General features: G+C 44.6%; 1 protein-coding gene across 1 annotated transcript; it reads right to left on the reverse strand.

Moving 5' to 3' along the window:
* Window positions 1-228: 228 nt before the first annotated feature.
* On the reverse strand, window positions 229-26,549 carry ptbp1a (polypyrimidine tract binding protein 1a). Its single transcript, XM_063016270.1, has 16 exons — window positions 26,530-26,549; window positions 24,501-24,554; window positions 22,969-22,999; window positions 18,798-18,864; window positions 18,540-18,712; window positions 18,303-18,449; window positions 17,252-17,407; window positions 17,053-17,163; window positions 16,712-16,892; window positions 9,888-9,965; window positions 9,492-9,625; window positions 6,782-6,815; window positions 5,508-5,600; window positions 4,575-4,791; window positions 4,399-4,476; window positions 229-3,500 (listed from the first exon to the last, which is right to left on the reverse strand). The coding sequence occupies exons 1-16, from the start codon at window positions 26,535-26,537 to the stop codon at window positions 3,368-3,370; spliced, it is 1,695 nt and encodes a 564-aa protein (XP_062872340.1). The 5' UTR covers window positions 26,538-26,549; the 3' UTR covers window positions 229-3,367.
* Window positions 26,550-27,163: the final 614 nt, after the last annotated feature.

The raw sequence follows: 27,163 nt of genomic DNA on the forward strand, positions 1-27,163 counted from the left end.
ATTCCTAACAGTTTTAATTAACATCCACATAATTCAGTGTTAAATTAGACACCTTGTAAAAGATAAATCTGCAGTATGAAGACAGTAAAGCTGATGGTTTGTGAGTAGAAAGATGTGGAAGGTGAAGATGTTAACCAAAGGAGAAACAGGAAACAAGATGAAGGAATGAAGATTTATTAAATGAAAAGAGAGAAGAGCTAAACATAAATCAGAAAGTTTAAACACACACGCTGCTGAAAATCTTTAATATTCTGCGTCATAGAAAACATAAATGCTTTACAATTCCAGATTTATCAAAATATACAGAACATGCATCTGATTTCTCATCACAGAGGGGAGAACATGGACCATGACAACTGGTTTGGTCTCTTAATTAACAAATAAACTCTTTCAAAACCGTTTAAGACTTTCATTTTGTATTCAATCACAAGTGAAAGAAAAGAAGAAAAACAAACAAACATCAATTTCCCCTCAAAAATGAAAATAAATCAAATGGAGCCGAGAAAAACATTCATACTGAAATGTCTTCGATGTCTTGCAAACATGTTGAAATATTAAACACTTCAGCCAAAGCAATGAAACAAACTCCATGTTTCTCTCAGCCCACATGGGTGATCAGCAAACTTATTACATTTTTTTTTTTAATTATTCAACCAATTTATTCTAATTTAGAGCTTGCACAAGCCCTCCATGACACTTATACCGCCACCAGTAGTCCCGAACACCATACAGTGATGGATTCTTACAGAGAGCTAAGATGTATGGAGGGACACACTACACTCTCTGTACCTCTCCACCACTCCTACTGGTACCTAAACCAGACAGTAGAAGGTGCTGTTGCAGCAACAAGGAGATTGGCCATCCTGCTTTTCCTGACCATGCAGGCCAATGCACACTGGCTCATGTTCAGTTACTGTAAGGAGTTTGGCATGTTTTTGTTTGCATGTATTTGGTCCATGAGGCACTTAATTGAGGGTTAAGAGTCTTGCTCAAGGGCACAACTGTGGCAACTTGGTAGTGGTGGGACTTAAACCAGTGACTTTCTGATGAGTCCAGTATTTTAACCACTGTTCCAGTTGCTGGATGGCACAGAGTTTGCACAAGTGTTCAGAATTACGCCTCATATTTTTGTTTGGTTATCAGGAACATGTTTAGCTTAACACATGGGAACAAACTCAGGCTGGTCCCCAGATTTTTAGGTACTTTGCTTACACTAAGCAAGTGCTGAAACTATTTGTTCCACACTGGATTTTAAGACATGGTGACGTTCTAGAGCTGCAAATGAAACATGATTTGGTTCAAAGGTCCTATAATGCACCTGTAAACACCTGAAGCTAAACGTATTGGAAATACGAGAATGTCTGGATATAAAGAGACATTTCTGCTGCCGAGTTTGTGCTCTTAAGCCTTGAGCTGTGTGTTTAACCCTGCAGACTCGAGAAGAGAATGTGAAGTGCTAAGGCACAGTGATGTCATCGGTACAAATCCCACACAGATGTGATATAAAACTGTGCACGTGTGTATAAAAGATTATAAAAGGAACAAACGTGAAGAATAATAATCTGACCAGTATATAGAGTATACGAGCTAAAGCTGTGGCGTATAAAAATACATAATGTTAATCAGTTCTTTTTATTTCCAATTCCCCTATTACAATTTCTGTCGCATGCACTGTGGCCATGCTGGCAGAGGAGAGCCGCAGACTAGCACCTGCCTCTTCCTACACGCGTGGAGATGCTGGCGCTGGTGGAATCACAGAGAGCTGCACCACGTACAGAGGGTCACGCTATGCTCTGTATTCTCCTCAACCACATGTACTATTACTTATTAAGCACAAGAACGACTTCAGCATCTCTTCTGTTAAGTATCACGGGCAAGACTTTTTTTTTTATAAAGGACAAAAGACATGTTTGGGCTCACAACTTTAACCCGTCCTTTGAAGGAAAAAGAAACACTATAGCAGGTAACCATGCTTCTGTACAAAGAGGATCTCAGCCGTTCATCTACAACAAGAAAACGGTCTCGATACGTCATCTCAATGTGGACTACAAGTCAGACAGATCAACAAGCTTTGCTTAGTTTTCTGATTAAACCTGCTGTAAAACTAAATATGTTCAATTAAACCAAACTAGAAGTTTGTAAAGAGAGGAGAATTTTAAATCTGGACTAGAAAGAGTAATTCTTACCTACTAGGCTGAACAGGCAAAATAACCTGATTTATATCGAATCTAAACCACAAAAAAAAAAAAAAAGCTTAGAAAGAAAAATGTAAAGGTTTTCATTCTGTGGATTAGGAGAATCAGATTCCTGCAGCCTCGCCTGATCAAGTCTGATCCAGAAGCAAAACCAGATTCTCCCGCTACATTCAGCACCACCTGCTTTATATCCAAACAAAAACATGAGCCTTTAAAAACAAGAAACACTCAGATTTGAAACGTGAGGGGCGCTTGGATGACACACGAGCAAAACATGCTAGCACAACAGTGCCGACATTTCAAACTCACAATGCTCGGGTGCCAATATTGGCTTGTATGCCCTCTGCTGGCTGATCGATGGCAATGCATAGAGGTGGGGGATAATGATAATGCAGATTGGTGCCATGACTCTTGCCAGGTGCAGGTGAAAAGAAGCGGTCGGTGCTGCACACATGTTGGAGGGGGCGTGTGTTAGTCACGACTCTCCTCGGTCAGGAGTGGAGGTCTGCAGCAGTAGAGGGGAATTGGATACGACTAATTTTGGAGGAAAATTGAGGAAACAATGCATTGTGAATGTGACAAGCTGCAAGTGCTTCATCAGAGACGCAATCAAGGCACGGCGTTCTACCAAAGGCTGTGTGTGTGTGTGTGTGTGGGGGTGTGTGTGATAGAGGCACTGATTGTAAACTAGGCAGCATATACAATTACAAAACTCAATTTCCCAGAATTCCCATAGAAAACAATAAGTGTAGATATATAAATGAGTACAGTTACAGATCAGACTACAAAATATTTCACAGCAGAGGATCTACACACTACATCCAATCCAACTACAGAATCAGATCAGAAATCAGACCCAGATTAAAATAATGGGCTTGTTTTGTTTCCTCTGGTGTGAAGTGGCGTGTTCACATACACACGCGTGTAAATATAAATCTATAATAATAACAGGAATGATCAAGTGTGTGAATATACAAGAATAACAAGAGAAGGAATGATTGAGTGAGCGAGTATAGACGTGTATGTATTACACAGGAATTATAGCGCGTGTGTGTGTGTGTGTGTGTGTGTGTGTGTGTGTGTGTGTGTCCCACAGCAGTACAGATTGTGGAAGGCTTCAGTTTGGTCTGTCGTTAAACTCCTGGCTCTCTCCTGATTGGACCAGCTGACCTTTAGATGGTGGATTTGGAGAAGGAGACGCGGAGGTGATGGTTCTCACCCAAATCGTGATTGTGGAATTCAATCAGAGACTCGATGGCCTCGTCCACAGAGTCCAGCTGGATCAGCGCCATCTTGTGGTCCTTCCTTTGAAGGGAAACGAACAGAACGTTAAACTGTTCTGCTCCTGCGTGGTTAGGAGACAGAACTGTATGAACCCTGAATATTTGTTTATTTATTAGGATTGTAACGTGACGTTTTACACTTTGGTTCTATTCATGACAGGAACGGTAGTTACTGTTTACACAAGATCCATCAGTTCAAGTTTGTCATTCACTTGCACGTCTTTGTACTGTGGGAGGAAACCCACACAGACACGGGGAGAACATGCAAACTCCACACAACAAGGACCCGGACTGCTCCATTTGGGAGTAGAACCCAGGACCTTCTTGCTGTGAGGTGACAGTGCTACCCACCGAGCCACCTCTGAACCCTGATGATGATGAACCACTACGGAGACACTTATGGAAATCAAGTGGTGTGTTGCATGCAAGCAGAAAAGGGCCTTCCCTAAACTGTTGGTGCACAGTTCTATTTTAGCATGACTGCACCCCTGTACACAAAGCGAGGACTGTAACTGAATTGAGTTCAGGGTTCTGCAGACTACTGGAGTTCCTCTGTACACCTCATCAAACCATTCTTTAAACACATTTGGGATGAATTGGAATGTCAACTGCCAGCCAGGACTTCAACATCAGTACATGACCACACAGAGAGTCCTGCAGCTCTGTATTAATGGTCATGGTTTTGGAATGGTATGGGATTGTGGCACTACATAGCCAAAATTAATGTGGACACCCGACCATAAAGAGTCAGATCACACACTCCCTTTTACTACTATAAATACTACAAAGGCAACCTGTAAGGAGACTACAATTCCCACAATGCAATGCATTTTCCTAAAGATGCCCACACACATTATGCAGGGTACGGCTCCAAACACAGAACGTTTGTTTTGCAGTAGTGATGGTAGAAAGATACATACTGGAAAAACTTGAAGGCCTTGACGGTTGCTCCTGAGCTTCTGAACAGTTCTTTCAGATCATCTTCATGCACCGCGGGTCTACAGAGCATCACAAACCACACGTGATCACCACACAATAACAATAAACAACAACAACAACAACGCGAATTATGAACGTGAACCAACGTGAGACTCACGGGATGTTGGAGAGGTGCAGGGTGGAGGACGGAGGGAAGATGTTGGAGTAGTTCTTGGATCCAGGCTTTTTGAAGCGATGGAGAGGAGAGCTGCTGTAATCTTTAGTGAGACCCTGGTCCTCGTGTCCCTCCCGCGGAAGCTGCACCGTGGTGTGTTTGGAGAGGGTCACGCGTAGAGACTTTCCATGGAGCTTCTGTCCATTCAGGTGACTCATGGCTGATGGACACAGAGACGTTCAGCTGATTACAAACATGATCAGAATCCATTCCCTCCAACAGTGTGGTCAGTGATTGGCTAATCTGTCCAATTCTGAGGTGTTGCAACTCGCAATGAATGCAAAACGTTCCAAAAAAAAAGTCTTACGTGGGTCTATGTCTCCTCCCCCCAGTTTAATCTCAATTTTAGTCATTTCCAATTCCCTTTTACAATGCCTGTGCCACCTGCACCACCCTCAGTCTGGCAAAGGAGAAGCACAGACTAGCACCTGGCCTGTCGGACATGTTGGCACCAGCCAGTGGTGGATTCACAGTCACGCTACGCTCCATGTGTTCCTTCACTACTCGTGTCAGCCAGCAGGAGTCACTGTTGCAGCAGTAAATAAAAGAAACTCCATCTGATTTTTCATCCATCAGACTCGACCAATTGTGTCCGCCGAGTGCCCGGCCAGGCTGGTAGCACTGCCGAGGCTCACACTTTCAGCAGTGGTGAGCTAACGTACTGCCCTGCTGCACATGAATACACCCTGGACAGGGCACCAACCCATCCCCCAAAGCATAACCAATCAAGTCTGAGCCCTGTGATCGATTGGCACCCTGTCCAGTGTGTGCGTTCATATCTTGAGCCTAGTGTTTCCCGTTGGAACTGGATCCACCGCAACCCTGACCAGGATAAAGTGCCTGATGAAGATAAAGTAAAAGGAGAAAAATATTTACCCAGCTGTGCCTGTGTGGCATCTGCCATCTGCACCAGGGCATTCTCCTTCTTATTAAAGAGGATCTTCACTCTCATCACGTCTCCATACACACCTGTAAGGAACATCGAGGAACCGTGAGTCGTGGAGAGGTTCCATCATGCACACTACAGAATCACAGCATGCACTAGGAACACAGCACTCTTAATCTGATGTTCTAACTGATCTGATCTGCTACTCCTATCAGTCATCATCTAAACCAAGAGCTTCATCGTGACTTCACCTGGCGTCTACAGTAATCTGATCAGACAGTGTCTGATTAACTCGACATGCAGAAAACTAATCAGAACATGCAACAGTTTAACATCAGACATGATGAAGGGTGCAGCACTTCATTCTTAGCTTTCAAACGGTGGCGCTGAACAAGGATCGTGGTTCGATGTCTTTAGGTCATCGTTAAACCCAACGCAGAGCGAGTGGAAGAGTTCAGACCCTCAGTTTAAACCCCAACATCAGTCCCCAAACCCCCCCCCCCACCACCAATCAACCTGTCACCAACCTGTCAAGCTTCTCAACTCTGACATCACAACTCGAACCTCAAGTTTTCTGAGCACATCAATTCGGAGGTTTCGCTCAGCTTAAAATTGAAAGCAAGGCATTGTGGGTAAAATACAGCACGGCGACTAGAGAGCAGGTTTGCATTATAGACCCCAGGTTTCCTGATCCTGGAATGGATGGTTGTAGTTTCATAGCTCTTTTTATTGACAGTACTGACAGTTTATTGACTGGAACGCTCTGCAGCATCGTCGTTTAGATGCGAGTTCATGAACCCTGGCGCTCGGAGACACCACCAGCAGAAAGCCGTTTTGCTGTGGATCATGTGACCGCGTTTACCACTTCCTTCACCTGCATTACGCCTGACCCATAAGAGGTCTGGGCTTAATATCACTAAAACATCCAGCACCGACCCCAACCAGTCAGACCCCATCACTACAGTAAACCAGCAGGACTGCAGTTCCTAATCACAAGCTAAGAAACTGGGTTCTGTCCCGTACTGTATTCACCGTCCTAGTGTCGGTTACCCAGCACAGGCGCCTCTCAAACCCAGTTCCACTTTGCATGGTGTTGTGAATAATAGGCGGTTGGGGTTAACATGAGAGCGACCCGGTGAAACCCCGAGACGTGAAGTGCTGCACCCGCTGGTCCGGTTCTACTGGACGAGAGCTCACCGGGTGAGACGGAACAGTTCAACATATGAAACACAAAAAGGAGGAGATGATGGCAGTGATAACGTACCGAAAAGAATAAAGAGGCATTGGGGCGTAACGCTCTTTAGAGACAGCAGAGGAGAGCAGCGGAGGGAGGAAGGGAAGGGAAAGAGATCGGAGAGGTGCAGGTTCGACATTTCCGCAGATCCAAAAAAACCACGGGGAGAAAAAAATGGAACGTAAAAGGAGGAGAAAAATCCAGCAGAGAAGGAGTGTGGGTGTGTCGTTCGTCATCAATGGGGAGGGAAAAATAAACCAGGACGGGCGACGAGAGATGATGAGAGAGAGAGATTAACATAACAGAGAGAGAGAGATGAACAAAAAGAGAGATCAGGTCAGTATAGCTGCACTCGAACAGGAATCACTAACATCACTAACACTCAAAGATCAAAGAACTTTCAAATCATTTCACTATACACACTACACACACACACACACACACACACCTTATACCAACTTCATACACCTATTACACCTACTCGACACAACTGCACACACACTCATTACACCTGCTCACCTTCTTACACCCACACACCCCTATTACACCAACTCTAAACACACACACCTTACACCCACTTTACTCATATACACACACTTGCTACACCCACTCTACACACACCTTTTACACCTGTTCATCTCCTCACATCCACTATACACACCACCCACTCTCCACACACCTATTATACCCGCCCAACACCACACACACCACTACACACACATTACACCTACTCGACACCACACACACTAACCCTCCTGCTCCACACACACACGGGCTGCAACGATTAGTCGACATAATCGATAACGTCGACTATAAAAATTTGTCGAAGTGTAATTTCATTGTCGAAGCGTCGTTATTATTGCAATGCACTAAAGGAACTGCAGGGGGCGCAGCATCGCTTCCATGGCGCAGCGGGGAGTTTATGAAGACAGAGAGGCGAAGATAAAGAGACCGAAACTTTCTAAAGTATTTCAGGAGCATTTCAGCCAAAATAACCCAAAGAAAGGAGCTGAACGCAGACGCTGCAGAGCAGAGTCGTGGTTTCACACCAGCAACACGGTGATCCATGAGCATCTGAAACGCCAGCACCCTGCAGCCGTGATGACCAGCGTTATTCAGGACAGGTAAGGTTTTACACCGCTTCATTCTTTAACCAACGTACTGTAGCTAATGTTCGTTAATGCTAGAGTACCTGTCGGAAAACTTCCTAAGAGTTCGCTATTTTTTTTAGGTTTGATAGCTAAGCTAACGCATTAAGTGCAATAGTTAATCAGTCATTTATTAGGAGTAACGTTATATAACTTAACGTTATAGCCTAACGTTATTTTTTGCTCTCGTTAATGAGAGCATTCATTCTAAATAATAAGATAATTCAGTTAAGATATTTAACCTGTTATGGTTTAGTTAGCATAGCCAGAACACTATTTGTAATAAACTATGATACACAGCCTTCAGTTTGTGATCATTAATACAGCTTTCTCTTTTACTCTTTCTATTAATAGCACTAAGCAATGGAGTGTGGATGAGAAGAGGTTCATGCTCCCCTCAGATGGATGAGATCTTCACAGACAGCGTTCACATGTTTCTCAACCACATGTTATAAATGTTTCTGACTTCCGGAGTGATAACTTCTGAAACATAACAGCTTCTAATGCTGCCCAAAGCTTTCTTATTTCATAGATTTTTAATTGTGATTGTGTATTAACGTTTCAAATATATTTGATGAAACTATCCAGCTTAAGTTTCATATTCATGTTTCATGGGTCATTATTTTAATTTGATATTGGAACTTAAATAACATAACAGGGTTTTGTTATGTTAAGGCAGAGATGGAGGGTATGACCTAAATAATCGTCGACTAGTCGACTAATCAAAAAATAAAATAAAAATAATCGTCAGATTAGTCGACTACTAAAATAATCGTTAGTTGCAGCCCTCACACACACACACACACACACACACACACACCTTTTACCCACTATACAAACACATCTATTATACTTGCTTCTCTCACACACTTTTATTACATCCACACACACCTGTTACACCGCTCACACACCTGCTCTACACACACACACACACAATACTAACCCTCCCGCTCCACACACACACACACACTTTACACGCACTCAACATACACACACACCTTATACACACACGCTTTTCTAATACATCTACATATTATTTAACTGATGGCAGTGAGTGGTGGTGAATCGCTGCTTTATTATAAATGAACTTTATTTAATCAGCATTTTTATCCTCTTTCCATCCAATTAGGAAATAAATCCTCGACATTCTTCTGCACGTGTACCAGCAGGAGGATCATGCTGCAGGTATCAGAGATCTCCGACACACATGAATCTACAGCGTCGGAGTCTTACAGTGAGCGTTAGCATGTATGGAGGACCACACTGATCTCTCTGTATTCTTCCACCTCAGTACCACATACAATTCATGCAATTACAGGTTAACAAAACTCGAACCTGTGATTCAGATGTTTTAGTTTTAAATTGATTTAGACGTGTGCTAGCACGAGATGCCTCCCAAACACACAGTTTTATTCTTTGACTGATGATGTGAGGTTGGGTTATTGGCAGGACCATGGTTGCTGAAAGGTGGTACCCGTGATTGACCGACCCGAGATGTTACGAGGTCAGTACCACATGGGTGCAGCTTAATCACCACCACAACACAGCTCTGATATTGGAACAGTGAGAAGGTAGGGCTGAAGATCACACACCTCAGGGTTGAGATTGCTGACCAGCAGGACGGTGTGCACGCTCGCGTTAAGACCCGCGAAAGCAAATCGACCCGCGGCGGCGGCAGGAACTCCCAGAGACGCCAGAGCACCGGGAACACCGGGGAGAGACAAACCTGCAAACATCAGATACTTCAGTTCCACAGAGCCGCACCAGCAACACAAACTCAGCAATCAAGCTCCTCTAGCATCCGTCCTACCTGAGTATAAACCATCACTGTGCTTCACATCAACACGTCTTTATATAATAAACCCAACAAATCACATCACTGTTGGTTACGGGTTAATCATTAGAAACAATAGTGATATACATTATATTCTCTACCAGCTATAACCCTACTGTATAGATATAATAGGATGTAATGAGCTGTATCTGACCTGCTGCCTGCTGGATGGCGAACGCTGGAGAGAAACCATGAGCACTCGCGAAGGGTGAGGCAGAGATTAAACCAGGAGCTGCACATGAAACAGAGATAAATAATAATAATAATAATAATAATAATAATAATCTCAACTTTACACACACAACGTATTAAATCTAAACAGAACGTATACAAAATGATCCATGCACTCACACTAGCATAGAGGCTAATACGCCATAGCTTAATCCCGTTTGGTGAACCTTACCAGCCCACTGTGGACACACGTGTTTTTATGACCAATTATTAAATGGGACGGGGGCATGTACCGCTATATTCCAACAACTGCTTTTACCAACGGTCTACAATCATTTGGGAACTGATGACACTGAATGTTGTAGGTGTCCTTCATGCTTATTCTAGCACCTGGGTGTCACATCAGTATCTTACACTAGCCCACTGCCTCTGGGATCAGGGTTCGAATCCCCAGCAGTGTGGGTTGGGTGTGTACATACAGACATGGTTGGTTACATAGACATGGTTGGTTACATCCATCTCTCCATCCATCCATCCCTCTCTCCATCCATCCATCTCTCTCTATCCATCCCATCCATCCATCCCTCTCTATCCATCCATCCATCTCTCTCTCTCTCCATCCCTCTATCCATCCATCCATCTCTCTCTCTCCATCCATCCATCTCTCTCTCTCCATCCCTCTATCCATCCATCCATCTCTCTCTCTCCATCCATCCATCTCTCTCTCTCCATCCCTCTATCCATCCATCTCTCTCCATCCATCCATCTCTCTCTCTCCATCCCTCTATCCATCCATCCATCTCTCTCTCTCCATCCCTCTATCCATCCATCCATCTCTCTCTCTCCATCCCTCTATCCATCCATCCATCTCTCTCTCTCCATCCATCCATCTCTCTCTCTCCATCCCTCTATCCATCCATCTCTCTCCATCCATCCATCTCTCTCTCTCCATCCCTCTATCCATCCATCCATCTCTCTCTCTCCATCCCTCTATCCATCCATCTCTCTCTATCCATCCATCCATCCATCTCTCTCTATCCATCCATCCATCTCTCTCTCTATCCATCCATCCATCCATCCATCTCTCTCTCTATCCATCCATCCATCCATCTCTCTCTATCCATCCATCCATCCATCCATCTCTCTCTATCCATCCATCTCTCTCTATCCATCCATCCATCCATCTCTCTCTATCCATCCATCAATCTCTCTCTATCCATCCATCCATCCATCTCTCTCTATCCATCCATCCATCCATCCATCTCTCTCCATCCATCCATCCATCCATCCATCTCTCTCTATCCATCCATCCATCCATCTCTCTCTATCCATCCATCAATCTCTCTCTATCCATCCATCCATCCATCCATCTCTCTCCATCCATCCATCCATCCATCCATCTCTCTATCCATCCATCCATCCATCTCTCTCTATCCATCCATCCATCTCTATCCATCTCTATCCATCCATCCATCCATCTCTCTCTATCCATCCATCCATCTCTCTCTATCCATCCATCCATCCATCCATCTCTCTCTATCCATCCATCCATCCATCTCTCTCTATCCATCCATCCATCCATCCATCTCTCTCTATCCATCCATCTCTCTCTATCCATCCATCCATCTCTCTCTATCCATCCATCCATCCATCTCTCTCTATCCATCCATCTCTCTCTATCCATCCATCCATCTCTCTCTATCCATCCATCCATCCATCCATCCATCTCTCTCTATCCATCCATCCATCCATCTCTCTCTATCCATCCATCCATCCATCCATCTCTCTCTATCCATCCATCCATCTCTCTCTATCCATCCATCCATCCATCCATCCATCTCTCTCTATCCATCCATCCATCTCTCTCTATCCATCCATCCATCTCTCTCTATCCATCCATCCATCCATCCATCTCTCTCTATCCATCCCTCTATCCATCCATCTCTCTCTATCTATCCATCCATCTCTCTATCCATCCATCCATCTCTCTATCCATCCATCCATCCATCTCTCTCTCCATCCATCCATCCATCCATCCATCTCTCTCTCTCTCTCCATCCATCTCTCTCTCTCCATCCCTCTATCCATCCATCCATCTCTCCATCCATCCATCCATCTCTCCATCCATCCATCTCTCTCTCTCCATCCATGCATCTCTCTCTATCCATCCATCCATCCATCCATCTCTCTCTATCCATCCATCCATCCATCTCTCTCTCTCTATCTATCCATCCATCCATCTCTCTCTATCCATCCATCTCTCTCTATCCATCCATCCATCTCTCTCTCCATCCCTCTATCCATCCATCTCTCTCTCTATCCATCCATCCATCTCTCCATCCATCTCTCTCTCCAGCCCTCTATCCATCCATCTCTCTCTCTCTCCATCCCTCTCTCTCTATCCATCCATCCATCTCTCTCTCCATCCATCCATCCATCCATCTCTCTCCATCCATCCATCCATCCATCTCTATCCATCCATCTCTCTCTCCATCCATCCATCTCTCTCTCCAGCCCTCTATCCATCCATCCATCTCTCTCTATCCATCCATCCATCCATCTCTCTCTATCCATCCATCCATCTCTCTCTATCCATCCATCCATCCATCCATCCATCTCTATCCATCCATCCATCCATCTCTCTCTATCCATCCATCCCTCTCTATCCATCCATCCATGCATCCATTCCTCTATCCATCCATCCATCCATCTCTCTCTATCCATCCATCCATCCATCCATCTCTCTCTATCCATCCATCCCTCTCTATCCATCCATCCATGCATCCATTCCTCTATCCATCCATCCATCCATCTCTCTCTATCCATCCATCCATCTCTCTCTATCCATCTATCCATCCATCCCTCTCCATCCATCCATCTCTCTCTCCATCCCTCTATCCATCCATCTCTCTCTCTCTCTCTCCATCCCTCTATCCATCCATCTCTCTCTCTCTCCATCCCTCTATCCATACATCTCCCTCTATCCATCCATCTCTCTCTATCCATCCATCCATCCATCCATCTCTCTCTATCTATCCATCCATCCATCCATCCCTCTCTCCATCCCTCTATCCCTCTCTATCCATCCATCCATGCATCCATTCCTCTATCCATCCATCCATCCATCCATCTCTCTCTATCCATCCATCCATCTCTCTCTATCCATCCATCCATCCATCCATCCATCTCTATCCATCCATCCATCCATCTCTCTCTATCCATCCATCCCTCTCTATCCATCCATCCATCCATCTCTCTCTATCCATCCATCCATCTCTCTCTATCCATCCATCCATCCATCCATCCATCTCTCTCTATCCATCCATCCCTCTCTATCCATCCATCCATGCATCCATTCCTCTATCCATCCATCCATCCATCTCTCTCTATCCATCCATCCATCCATCCATCCATCTCTCTCTATCCATCCATCCATCTCTCTCTATCCATCTATCCATCTCTCCATCCATCCATCTCTCTCTCCAGCCCTCTATCCATCCATCTCTCTCTCCATCCCTCTATCCATCCATCTCTCTCTCTCTCTCTCCATCCCTCTATCCATCCATCTCTCTCTCTCTCCAGCCCTCTATCCATCCATCTCTCTCTCCATCCCTCTATCCATCCATCTCTCTCTCTCTCTCTCTCTCCATCCCTCTATCCATCCATCTCTCTCTCTCTCCATCCCTCTATCCATACATCTCCCTCTATCCATCCATCCATCCATCCATCTCTCTCTATCTATCCATCCATCCATCCATCCCTCTCTCCATCCCTCTATCCCTCTCTATCCATCCATCCATGCATCCATTCCTCTATCCATCCATCTCTCTCTCTCCATCCATCTCTCTCTATCCATCTCTCCATCCATCCATCTCTCTCTCCAGCCCTCTATCCATCCATCTCTCTCTCCATCCATCCATCTCTCTCTCTCTCTCTCCATCCCTCTATCCATCCATCTCTCTCTCTCTCCATCCCTCTATCCATCCATCTCTCTCTCTCCATCCATCTCTCTCTATCCATCTCTCCATCCATCCATCTCTCTCTCCAGCCCTCTATCCATCCATCTCTCTCTCCATCCATCCATCTCTCTCTCTCTCTCTCTCCATCCCTCTATCCATCCATCTCTCTCTCTCTCCATCCCTCTATCCATCCATCTCTCTCTCTCCATCCATCTCTCTCTATCCATCCATCCATCTATCCATCCATCCATCCATCCATCTCTCTCTATCCATCCATCCATCCATCTCTCTCTATCCATCCATCCATCCATCCATCTCTCTCTATCCATCCATCTCTCTCTATCCATCCATCTCTCTCTCTCTATCCATCCATCCATCCATCTCTCTCTATCCATCCATCCATCTTTCTCTATCCATCCATCTCTCTATCCATCCATCCATCTCTCTCCATCCATCTCTCTCTCTATCCATCTCTCTCTCCATCCCTCTATCCATCCATCCATCTCTCTCTATCCATCCATCTCTCTATCCATCCATCCATCTCTCTCTCCATCCCTCTATCCATCCATCTCTCTCTCTATCCATCCATCCATCTCTCCATCCATCTCTCTCTCCAGCCCTCTATCCATCCATCTCTCTCTCTCCATCCCTCTATCCATCCATCTCTCTCTCTCTCCATCCCTCTCTCCATCCATCCATCCATCTCCCTCTATCTATCCATCCATCCATCCATCTCTCTCCATCCATCCATCCATCCATCCATCTCTCTCCATCCATCCATCCATCCCTCTATCCATCTCTCTCTCCATCCCTCTATCCATCCATCTCTCTCTCTAGCCATCCATCCATCTCTCTATCCATCCATCTCTCTCTCTATCCATCCATCCATCCATCTCTCTCTATCCATCCATCCATCTCTCTCTATCCATCCATCCATCTCTCTCTCCATCCCTCGATCCATCCATCTCTCTCTCTATCTATCCATCCATCCATCTCTCTCTATCCATCCATCCATCCATCCCTCTATCCATCCATCCATCCCTCTCTATCCATCCATCCATCCATCCATCCATCTCTCTCTATCCATCCATCCATCCATCCATCTCTCTCTATCCATCCATCCATCTCTCTCTATCCATCCATCTCTCTCTATCCATCCATCCATCCATCTCTCTCTATCCATCCATCCATCCATCTCTCTCTATCCATCCATCCATCCATCCATCCATCTCTCTCTATCCATCCATCCATCTCTCCATCCCTCTATCCATCCATCTCTCTCTATCTATCCAGCCATCCATCCATCCCTCTCTATCCATCCATCCATCCATCCATCCATCCATCCATCCATCTCTCTCTATCCATCCATCCATCCATCTCTCTCTATCCATCCATCCATCCATCCATCCATCTCTCTCTATCCATCCATCCATCTCTCTCTCCATCCCTCTATCCATCCATCTCTCTCTATCTATCCAGCCATCCATCCATCCCTCTCTATCCATCCATCCATCCATCCATCCATCCATCTCTCTCTATCCATCCATCCATCCATCTCTCTCCATCCATCCATCTCTCTCTATCCATCCATCCATCCATCCATCTCTCTCTATCCATCCATCCATCCATCCATCCATCCATCTCTCTCTATCCATCCATCCATCTCTCTCTCCATCCCTCTATCCATCCATCTCTCTCTATCTATCCAGCCATCCATCCATCCATCTCTCTCCATCCATCCATCTCTCTCTATCCATCCATCCATCCATCTCTCTCTATCCATCCATCCATCCATCCATCCATCCATCTCTCTCTATCCATCCATCCATCTCTCTCTCCATCCCTCTATCCATCCATCTCTCTCTATCTATCCAGCCATCCATCCATCCCTCTCTATCCATCCATCCATCCATCCATCCATCCATCTCTCTCTATCCATCCATCCATCCATTCCTCTATCCATCCATCTCACTCTCTCTCTCCATCCCTCTATCCATCTCTCTCTCTCTATCCATCCATCCATCAATCCATCCATCCATCTCTCTCTATCCATCCATCCATCTCTCTCTCCATCCCTCTATCCATCCATCTCTCTCTATCCATCCATCCATCCATCCATCTCTCTCTCTCCATCCCTCTATCCATCCATCCATCTCTCTCTATCCATCCATCCATCCCTCTCTATCCATCCATCTCTATCCATCCATCCATCCCTCTCCATCCATCCATCCCTCTCCATCCATCCATCCCTCTCTCTCCATCCCTCTATCCATCCATCTCTCTCCATCCATCCATCCCTCTCTATCCATCCATCTCTATCCATCCATCCATCCCTCTCCATCCATCCATCCCTCTCCATCCATCCATCCCTCTCTCTCCATCCCTCTATCCATCCATCCATCTCTCGAACCATCCATCCATCTCTCTCCATCCATCTCTCTCCATCCATCCATCCCTCTCCATCCATCCATCCCTCTCCATCCATCCATCCATCCATCCCTCTCTCTCTCCATCCATCCATCCCTCTCTCTCTCCATCCATCCATCCCTCTCTATCCATCCATCCCTCTCTATCCATCCATCTCTATCCATCCATCCCTCTCCATCCATGCCTCTCTCCATCCATCCATCCATCCCTCGCTATCCATCCATCCATCCATCCATCCATGTGTATCTCAGTGCCTAATTGTGTTAGTGTGTCCTGGCTGTAAAGCGTCCCTGACCACGTGAAAGGCGCTACATAAATAAGAGTGACCATTACAGGCGTGGCTGAAATCATTATCATTGTACTTTGATAAAGAAAAGCAGAAGTTTGTGAGGTGCTGCATGAAGAAGGTTTGAGTTCTTACTGAAGGCAGCAGGGGTGAGGGTCTGGGGGTCGAGTAAAGCTGGACCGTCTCCGGTGGGGAGATCAGGACGAGTGTAGTCTCTGCTCTTATCGTTGTTGTATTTTACATTCAGGCTGGTGAGTTTGGAGAAGCTGATGCGGAGGGTGCAGCAGGCGTTATAGATGTTCTGACCATCCAGAGACTGACAGAGAAGAAACAGAACAGTGCTCTTCAGGTGAGTGTTCTTCAGAACCGACCCATGGACCATCCCTCACCCTCACATGTACCAGTGCTATAGAACAGGCTGTGGAACAGACCGGTTGGTTTATCTGATCCATGTGCTGCTGTAGGTTTGTACTCACCAGTTTGGAGTGCTGGGCGGTCATGGTATCTGGGTACTGAACGAGAGCCTGGAACTGGTTGTTTTTGGTAAAGGTGATTATCTTCAGCACCGTGCCAAACTTGGAGAAGATCTACAACACGAACAAGGACGTTTACATTCAGGCACATGAAGAACGAGCGGTAAACGGTGAAGACGTGGAAAACGGAGCTACGAGGTACCTGGTGCAGCACCTCCAGAGTAACGGGGTAGAAGAGGTTCTCCACAATCACTCTGAGTACAGGACTGTGGGTCCCTGATCCTACAGCATCTACGCTGCTCAGAGAAACGCCGGCCGTCTGGACCGCAGTGACCGCCTGCAGCGCCGCCTGGGCACGCTACACCAACATGATCAAATAAAAATAAAGAAATACATATATTATTTATCTGCTGCTAAACACAAAACTGTGAACAAGTGAACAACACGAAGGAGGCGGCGAGTCTCCAAGTGTGTTTGGTGAATCACTCAAAAGAGCCTGGGCTTTCAACCAGAAGGTTAAGGGTTTGAATCCCAGCCACTGGTGGGTTCCCTTAACCAGCTTGGCTCCAAACAAACTGGGCTGCACAAAAAAAGTTATACACCATGTGTGAACCATTTTCATAAACTTAACAGTTGAAAGCAAGTGAAGATTAAGGGCCTTGCTCAGGGGCCCGACAGAGGCAGCTTGGCAATGGTGGGGCTTAAATCAGTGACCTTCTAATCACTAGTCCAGTGTCGATCATTGAATTACGCATTATTGTCCCTTTTTGGAGTGGTCGAGGCACCGATGTGATTGGTGGTGGGTTCAGACAGGGCACAGCGTGACTCTCCATATGCAATATGCCAAGCTACCGCTGGCTGGTGAAAAGAAGTGGTCAGCAACTAAACACTACACGCTGCACACTCCGTGTGGGAATCAGGAAGAGTTGTAGCCTAGCGGTTAAGGTGCCGAGAGGGTTGCTGGTTCAAGCCTCGTTACTGCCAGGTTGCCCTTAACCCTCAATTGCTTAGCCTGTGAATGGAACCACTGGCAGGTGATAAGAAGCGGTTGCAGACTGGACGCATGTCGGAGGGCGTGTGGCGATCCGACTCTCCTCGTTGGATTGTGCGAGCTGCGGAATCACAATTGGGAATTATATATGACTAAATTGAGAGAAGAAAAAACATGGATCTGTTGCCGGCTGGTGAGAAGAGCCTGATGACATCACACCCATCTGAAAGGGCGTGGTTGTGTGTTTTTGGGGTGGACTCACCACTTGGTTGGGCGAGTTGTCGGTCTTTAACTCCTTGTGGTTGGAGTACTGCATGTAGACGGGGTGATTTCTGATGACCGGAGTGACGGTGGAGTAATAATTCACCATCGTCTGAGCCGAATCCTCAGTGTTCATCTCCAGAAACGCCTGCAGTCACCAAAAATATCAAGATAATCTTTATCAGGACGATCCCGGAGCAGAAAACATCTTACTAACGACCTGAAACGTGGAACTCACCTGGTTTTTACCCTTGAGCATCAGCAGGTTGGTGACTTTACCGAAGGGAAGTCCTAATGAAATCACCTCGGCTTCGTTGATGTCGTTGGGAAGCTTTCGGACGTGGACGACCCGAGAGGGAACGCCGGGACCCCTGATGTCACTTTTAAACTTCTTACTGTCGTTACCGTTGGCTAAAATGTAAGCACAAACATGCTAATCACAGTGAAACGATGGCGGCGGAAACTTCATCATTATAGAGACAGAATGGAGTCGTACCTGCGCCTGAGCTCATGATATACGGACCGTTAGATACGCAGGAGGAGAAGAGTTCGTCTGAGCTTCTCTAAAATCCAAACAGAAGAACACCCACGTCAGTTCATTCCAGGTGACCGGATCTAGCTAATCCAGGCTAGCAGTGTGTAGGACAACTCATATTTTGTCTAGGATTTTTCACACAATCAAGCATCCTACTGTACAATCTGGTCCCACTGTGGTTTACAAGAAGTACGAAACACCATGGTTTAAGATACGGCTGTGACACCTGAGCACCCAAGAATACAAGTCGCAGCGATGCTAATAGCCTAGCCGGGCACTTTAGACACAATCGACTTGTACTGAGGGAGGGTCAAATGCGCTAACTGCTGCTGAACACTGACTCCTACTGTCTGGTCGAGGCACAGGCATGAATGGTGGAGGAACACTTGGAGTATAGAGTCTCTATAAAGGAATCCACCACTGGCTAGTGAAAAGAGGAGCCTGATGGTAATAGGGGGTATGTGCCCGATGCTTTTTAAAAAATCTTTTAATCTAATATATTTGAACATGTCAACAGTGGTCCCCAACCACCAGGCCATGGAGCGGTACCGGTCCGCGGGTCATTTATTACCGGGCCGCACAGAAAGAATAAATAATTAGAGACGCTACAAGAGCAATTACATTTCCAAAACTCTTGGGGTGTTATTGTCTCCTATCACCACTAGGTGGGAGCAGTGTCTCATTGCAGCGTTAAAAGCTCAGGATTCACACTGATCTTCCATTCTATAGTTATTCAATATTAAATCCTCCCGCCCCCGCCGGTCCGTCAAATTATATCTTGTATGAAACCGGTCCGTGGTGCAAAAAAGGTTGGGAAGCGCCGTCCTACAGGGTTTAGTATGTACGTTTGAATTCACCAAATTCTATTAACCAATCGTCAAGAAATTCAATAAAACAAGATAAACAGGGTCACACGTACCACCAGAGCTACAGAATAGTGGTTCAACTGCATGTTTTTGGGGGGGTTGGGGGGTACAAATATTTTTGACTCACCAGGGTATTTAAACAGATTTTATGTTCAGTCCTGGTCTCTCCATGGCTACGTCCCAAACCACACACTACCCTAATAAAGCGCTGGTGTTTAACCAAGAGTTTACACGCCCCATTAACATTTCCATGGATACCAAAACAACAAACACAGCATGCTAGTGGATTTTACTGCGCAATCCATGTTACTACAGAGACCTCCCGATTAGCACGGTACAAGCTGCACTAGGCGTCTGGTATGGACCGACAGAAGATCTACTGTGGATCAAACTGCAGATGACTTTAATAATCCTGGTGAATGTGGCACCACACACAGTGCATCCAACATTTCTGTGCCCATGCAACTGTGTCCACCATCTGAAGCTCCTACAGTGTGCACACAGGCATCAGAACTGGGTGCTGGAACAATGGATGAAGGTTAGGTGGTCCAACAAATCCAGTTTCTACAAGATTATGTGGAAGAGATGAACCAGGATGCTCTGTAGATGATCCAACCCATAACATACAGAAGCTGAAAGACCCGCTGGTGACGCCCTGGTACCAGATACCACAGGAACCCTTCAGGTGTCATTGTGGGTCAGAGCTGCTTTGACAGCATGTCTCATCGTTTTGCTATTGAATTCGCCCCCGCTGTACCGATTTTGGTTTTTGATTATTGAAGAGTTGGGGTGTCCTGCATCTGCACCCTGAGAAATATCAGCTGATTCACACCATCGGACTGTAGACCATCAGACTCCCGGGCGGCTCATGGACTGATCACACGAGCACACGTCCACCAGAAGGTCAGAGAGGAGTGTGTTCTCACAATCACTCCACACTCACACAGCCAGCCCTTCAGCTCCAGGATCCTAATAAAGCTCCTCGATATGGTCGACGTCTGTGGGGTCACATGAGCTGATAAACTGGAGCTTTATTCTCTCCCTGAACACAATGAGCTCTGTTCACACCAAGAGAGGAGCATTGTGAGCTACAGCTGGAGCGCAAACACGACCCTCGTGCATTCTATCCATCATGCACCCTCGGAGTACGACGGGTCACAGCGGGGTCAGAAACATCTGATTTAGGGGTAATAAAATTATTCCATCAGCAGCTGAGATTAAAAGTTTACATACCATTTTCAATTCTACAGATCGGTTTTGAAAGGGGCCTGATGATGATTACTTTTGTAGTTGCTCCTCTGGTTCCCCCTTGTTTTTATTACAGTCCACATATTTTTGATAAGACTGAGATCACAACTCTGGGAGGCCGTTCCAAAAGCTTTGACGTGCGTTCCGGATTATCGTCTCGCTGAAGGATCCAACTCCGTCCAAGCTTTTAGAATTGTATGGTGACCTACGTGCACTATTATTCCAGTCGCCTTTACCACTTGTGGCAAAACAGCGCCAGAGTGTAATACTACCACCACCATGCTTCACAGTAGGCAGTGTTGTTGGGATTGAATGACTGACCTTTGTATCAAAGATAGATTTGGTCATCATTGTGTTCAGTCTGCTCTACTTAAGAAGTAAGATGATCAGAACTGTGAATGTGTAAGGAAATTCTATACTGCGATAGAGATTTAAGAACACGCCAACGTGTCCATATAGTTCAGCTACAATCCAAAGTTTCCAACAAAGCAACTGTACCACATTTTCACTTTATGGAACTGAACTGAAAGACTTTGGTTGCTTGACTGTAGCTGTACTGACGCTTTCTGCCATCCCGGTTTCACCACGTATTATTACTGGCTTCCTTTGGAAGAGGTGTGGGATGTAAATCCTTCCCTATACCAAATCTTTGTCCAATAGAAATGATCAAAAACCAAAATAGCAGCAGCCGGGACTCCTGTGGTCCGGTCAAGACCTCTGTATGAGTACTGGTGGATCCCTGAGTATAGCGTAATCCTGTGAGACTCCACTTCTGGCTGGTGTGCCAGAGGGGGTGGGTTCTTCCTTGGCCGGCATATGGTGGTGGTAAGCAGCAGAGGTGTTTTAACAGGGAATTGACCAGGCCAATTATTTGAAGCCAACTGGCACACACACACACACTTCAAAGTGCTTAAACGTTTAGCATAAATCTCCTCGGATAGAAACTGGCCTCTTGAGTATCCCATAATCTGGGTACATCTATGGATTGTTTACATTTCGGGGCTGCAGTGCATTATCCTACAGCTAGATACATTATACACTTGAATCCATCAACCTGCAGTTCAGGTCACAATTCAAACAAGTCAAAGTAAGGGTTCTTTCTCAAGGACTTGAGAGTTCCAGCATGATCATGGTGGCATCTGAACCTTTAACACCAGTCCAGTATAAACACAACGGGTTTTAACCTCGCCACCATTCTTCACCCTCTCAGAGGAAGGAAATACGGCTGCTCTGGAACAATGGTGGACGTTTCTAACTGAGAAAAGCTGCAGGACTGAAGCTGGAACTCTGAACCACCACCTCATCTGTGAGGAATGCAGGAGTCTGCTGCGTTCCTCCGTTTTGGAAAAAAATTTGAAGGAAACCAGATGGATCTCGACTCGATCTGCTCTGCTCTGGGTTTGGTCCTGTTCCCTCCCTTCATAAATGAGCACACGGACTGTAAACTAACGCTATACAAGACGTCAGATGTATACGTGTGGGGGTGGGTGTGTATAGATGGTATATAGCTGCACTTATGAGCCGAAATGTTAAAACCACACCCGCAGAGCGACATCTGAGCAACAGAAAATGTGTGTGCATGGTTTATCTGTAGAAGATTCAGCTCCACCACATAACATACATGATTTGAAGGACCTGCCGGTGATGTCCAGGTTTTTACAGCAGCCAACACAGGTGGTTTTAATGTTTTGGCTTATCGGTGCAAACTTAAATACGTTAATTATTTTATTTACCTTTTATGCACGCACACGTTTACCAAATCTACACAAATGCATTTTGGCTGCATCACTAAGCGCCGCAGGGACACCAACCAGCAATTCAAGGAACACCACGTTCACTTCTGATACGTAAGCTTTACTTTATGGTGAGCGCTAATCCAGCGGCCTCGGATCAGGATCATTACAGACTCACTAAAGCAGCAAGATACGAGCAGGATTTAGGAACATAAACGGATTAAAAATGCTCAGCGTGTTACTTTTAATTCTAAAAACAAACAGAGAGCCGAGACGTGAACGTACCTTTGTGCCGACTGTAGTATCATGGACACGACTGCGAGAGAAAAGAAGGAAAAAAAGCACAAATACTTAGAAGATACAAAATTCACTCACAATTTAAACTGTAAACCTTTAAACTAGGGCTGTCAAACGATTAAAAGTTTTAATCGCGATTAATCTCAGAATTTCATATAGTTAATCGCGATTAATCTCAGAATTTCATATAGTTAATCGCGATTAATCGCATTAAAAAAAATCTGTGTAAATGTTATAGAAAACAAGGATTTTTAAGTGAAATGTTACAATTAAAATGGTGAACACATTTTATGCTAAATGTACTGATGTTAAAAACTGCTGGGACAAGAGAAAACTGTAAGGGAGTTTTATTCACTCACATACTAGGCAGTAATACTATCCAATGGTTTGATGGACGTTTCTACACGAAGTGAGTGTGTTTTGACCCTTTGGGGCTTCCATAGTTCATGGACTAACGTGCTTGACTCAGCTGTCCGGTATTCTTTACCGTAACAGAATAAGTTTATTAAAGTGTTCTGCTCCCGACAACTTGTGAATATAGCGTGTATTTATTTCTTTATTATGCAAGTGCAGATGCTACGACGCTCTTTTACATTTTGTTAACAAACCGCAAATGAAAAACGGTGGCAAGTCCGACATTAAAACGTTTGTTTTACCAGTCAAGTCTCAACATGAACTAGAAATTGCGTTAATGGCACTATTTATCTTAATCGCGTTAAATTAAGATTGCGTTAATGCGTTATTATCGCGTTAACTTCGACAGCCCTACTTTAAACATCACAAAAACCTCATAAGAACATGAACTTCAGCCTGGACCTCATCTACATTTGGTTTATTCAGCTCTGTCCACGTTCCACCCCTGATCAAACCTCCAAGTTCCTCCAGGAACTGAAACGGTGGACTGTTTGTTTGTTTATTAGGATTTTAACGTGATGTTTTACACTTTGGTTACAATCATGACAGGAACATTAGTTACTCATTACACAAGATTCATCAGTTCACACAAGTTTATATCAAACAGTCGTGGACAATTCAGTATTCAGCTGTGGTGAGCCTGAACATTACAGCACTAATATTTATTTATTTATTTATTTGGATTTTAATGGCATGTTTAACACACATCTCATGTTATGGCAGGATAAGTATAATTTTTCTGTCTGCTTATTTTATCTTCATAATTTGGGCTATTAGAGAACTAATAAAGCAAATACAAACATTCCAGCATCGTGCTTCAGCTACAGTAAGACGTTCACACCGAGATCATTAAAGTATCTGGTGATGATCGCTTTGATATCGTTTAGATTTCTGGCAGCCCTCGCGGTTTTAATAACACGGTGCTGTGAATGTTTATCTACCACACTCCCGTACCCTCCCGTACCCTCCAATCTCTCTGCTAATGACATGAAGTGAGCAAGTGATCAAGGGCTGAAAGTGTATTTTGGACACTGCAGGACAGATCTAAACATACGTCTGAGCTGATTCTATAGTGATGAGTAGAAGAATACAGGAGACCAGCTTACTCTAGATCAGAGATGTAGCTGGATCCCAGAGGATACAAATCCGTCTCCAAACGTCTGGAAGAAAAACACAAAGAACGTGTTAATATCCAAAACAAAACCCCACCAGCACAAATACTCTACTCAGCCATTTGATTGAACCTACTTAGAGTCTAAATACTTGGGTATAAATAAGCTGTATATAAATAATGGTGTTTGCGTCGTATCTACTGATCAGTTGACGTGTTGAACTCAAAAATATTGCTAGATGACACTGTGGTTTAAAGAAAACAGCCAATCATCCATGAAAGCTGCATCATGTTTGTGATCTTAACTGTTTGGTACAGGCTCAATAAAAATACTGTGTGCACCGAGTTGGTTTAGTCCCAAGAAACTAAGAAATGCAAAGAAGTTAAACATTTTCTTCTTGGTGAGACCATTAAAGGGTTAAATCAAGACAATAAAGCCAGTAACTCAAAAACTGAGTCCTAGTTCTGCAATACACAGTCAAATATATCTGGACACTGAATTTTACAATGGACACTGGACGTCTTAAAGTAGCTTAACAGATTCCACATGCAAAAACCTATTGGGGTAGCACAGCAGTATAACCGGGCTCGAATCTCAGTAGTGCTCTCAGCCAGCTGTGGGGCCACACAGACGTGATTGGCCATGTCTGAAGCCCTGCGACAGATTAGCACCCAGTGTTACCAGTCATGACCCTGACCAGGATAAAACCACTGATGAAAATGAAACTTCCCTGATGAGCAGTCAAGAGCGACATAACGAAGAACATTGAAGTGGAACCAGACTCGGCCAGGACCTCCGTCCTGCTCAGGTGAATCGTATCAAAAGTTATAACGAATAAAAAGAATGAAAGTCTGTGGTAGAATAAAGTCTGACGTTGGGTTCTGGACATTGAGTAAAGACTCCATCATATCCGACAGTTCAGTAGGAACAAAGTTTCGGCCTCAAACCCGCAATCCAATAATTAACCAGGAAAAGCTGCCAGAACGGGTCCAGAGTCCAAATTCTTTCTTGTTTGAAGTGATGAACACGGACTTGGACTGACATTAAGCTCGATACGAAGTCTGACCTGGCTGATGTTACTACTGGCACTAATACTGGCACTAATGGGCACGATGCCCATATCAGAGAGAACATACCAATACGTACCAACACCATGATGCCATTTCTGCCAAGCACTATTACTTTTATATTGGTCTGTATTTGACTATCAGGTCACAGTATCAGAAGAGAAAACTGATGAGATGTTGGATGATCAGAAGGTCACTGATTCAAGCCTGATTCAGACACTGCTGGGCCCCTGAACAAGGCCCCTGACCTTTAATTGCTTAAAACTGGTGCATCCCTTATGCTATAAATAAAAAAAATGAAAAGTAAAGTAAATATGTTATTATGTATTATTAATACACATTGTTTGAGCAGTTTAATTATTTAATGTTAGTTAACTAACATTTATATTTATTTAAATAAAAAAATTTAACTGACTTCAACTGACTTAATGAGCCATCCAGCCACACAACAGGTAGACACATTTTAACTAAATCTAAACCATTCAGCTATAAGTTTCTTTATTAGATTTAGCTTAATATAAATAACTTTGTATTATTATACTAATAATGTCATCAACAGGTCGCTAATACAAACTTCAGATTCATGTCGCTTCCGCGTTACTTTTCCCCACCCGTTTTCTGACAAAACCTGACTACAGCGCGCTGATTGGCTGGCAAAATCCCGCCCGCTGCGAGACTCCCGCTCTCATTCGCTAAACTTAATGTCAATAAGACTCACTACCCAATCCGGCACAAGAGGCGGGACTTATTAAAAACAGGTAGGATTAAAACATCTGAAACGGACATGTTGCAAAGCTGCTCTCTTCAACAAATTTACTCCAGATTATACATTAACACCAGTGTAAGAAAGCGACAGCGCGCACATATACACAAACAACAGGAAAACAGTGCGGAATCTGAGTTTAATGCACTTTTCTCGTGGTTAAACCTGGTTTCTGTTAGTTCTGGTCACTCACCCTTCCATGGCACTGCTAACCTCACCAGCTCTCTCAGCTAACCGCCGACTAACTCTTATATACTCACAAAATGGAGGAACGACGCCACGGCACGCGTTGATTGGTCAAATATTGGACTAGGGCGGGAACTTTGATATAATACAGAGGCGTGATTGGAGGAAGCAGTTGTCACTCTTAAAAGGCGGTATAAAACTTCTCTGACAGAACGTTGACTGTTTAAAATCTACATTTATATTTTATATAAAATACAGAAGATCTTTGTGTTTCACTCAATAATATTAATTCTTAAACAGTCTAAGAACACAAATGTACTAAATCCCTGTTAAAAGAAAATATAAACAGAAGAACAAAAGTGTTTTGTTGTTTACATTTAAATTTTTTATCCAAAGCAACTTACAATTATGACTGAACACAATTTTGAGCAATTGAGGGTTAAGGGCCTTGCTCAGGGGCCCAACAGTGGCAACTTGGTGGTGGTGAGGCTTGAACTGGCAACCTTTTGATTACTAGTCCAGTACCTTAACCACTGAGCTATCACTGCTGATTATTTAAGTAAAGTGAAAAGGTGGTGAAGGGCGTTCTGTTGAAGTTCATTAAACAGATTGGTTGTTATTACTGAGACGAGCATTAATGG

Source organism: Trichomycterus rosablanca, chromosome 20 (genome assembly GCF_030014385.1).
Source record: "Trichomycterus rosablanca isolate fTriRos1 chromosome 20, fTriRos1.hap1, whole genome shotgun sequence".
Lineage (NCBI taxonomy): Eukaryota > Metazoa > Chordata > Actinopteri > Siluriformes > Trichomycteridae > Trichomycterus > Trichomycterus rosablanca.

Excerpts from the sequence above, each read along its gene's own strand:
- ptbp1a (XM_063016270.1), bottom strand. Across the intron at positions 18,450-18,539 it reads TGCTCAAGGGTAAAAACCAG|GCGTTTCTGGAGATGAACAC; the intron begins GTGAGTTCCACG and ends TGGTGACTGCAG. Across the intron at positions 9,966-16,711 it reads CCTCACCCCTGCTGCCTTCA|CTCCTGGTTTAATCTCTGCC; the intron begins GTAAGAACTCAA and ends TTTCATGTGCAG.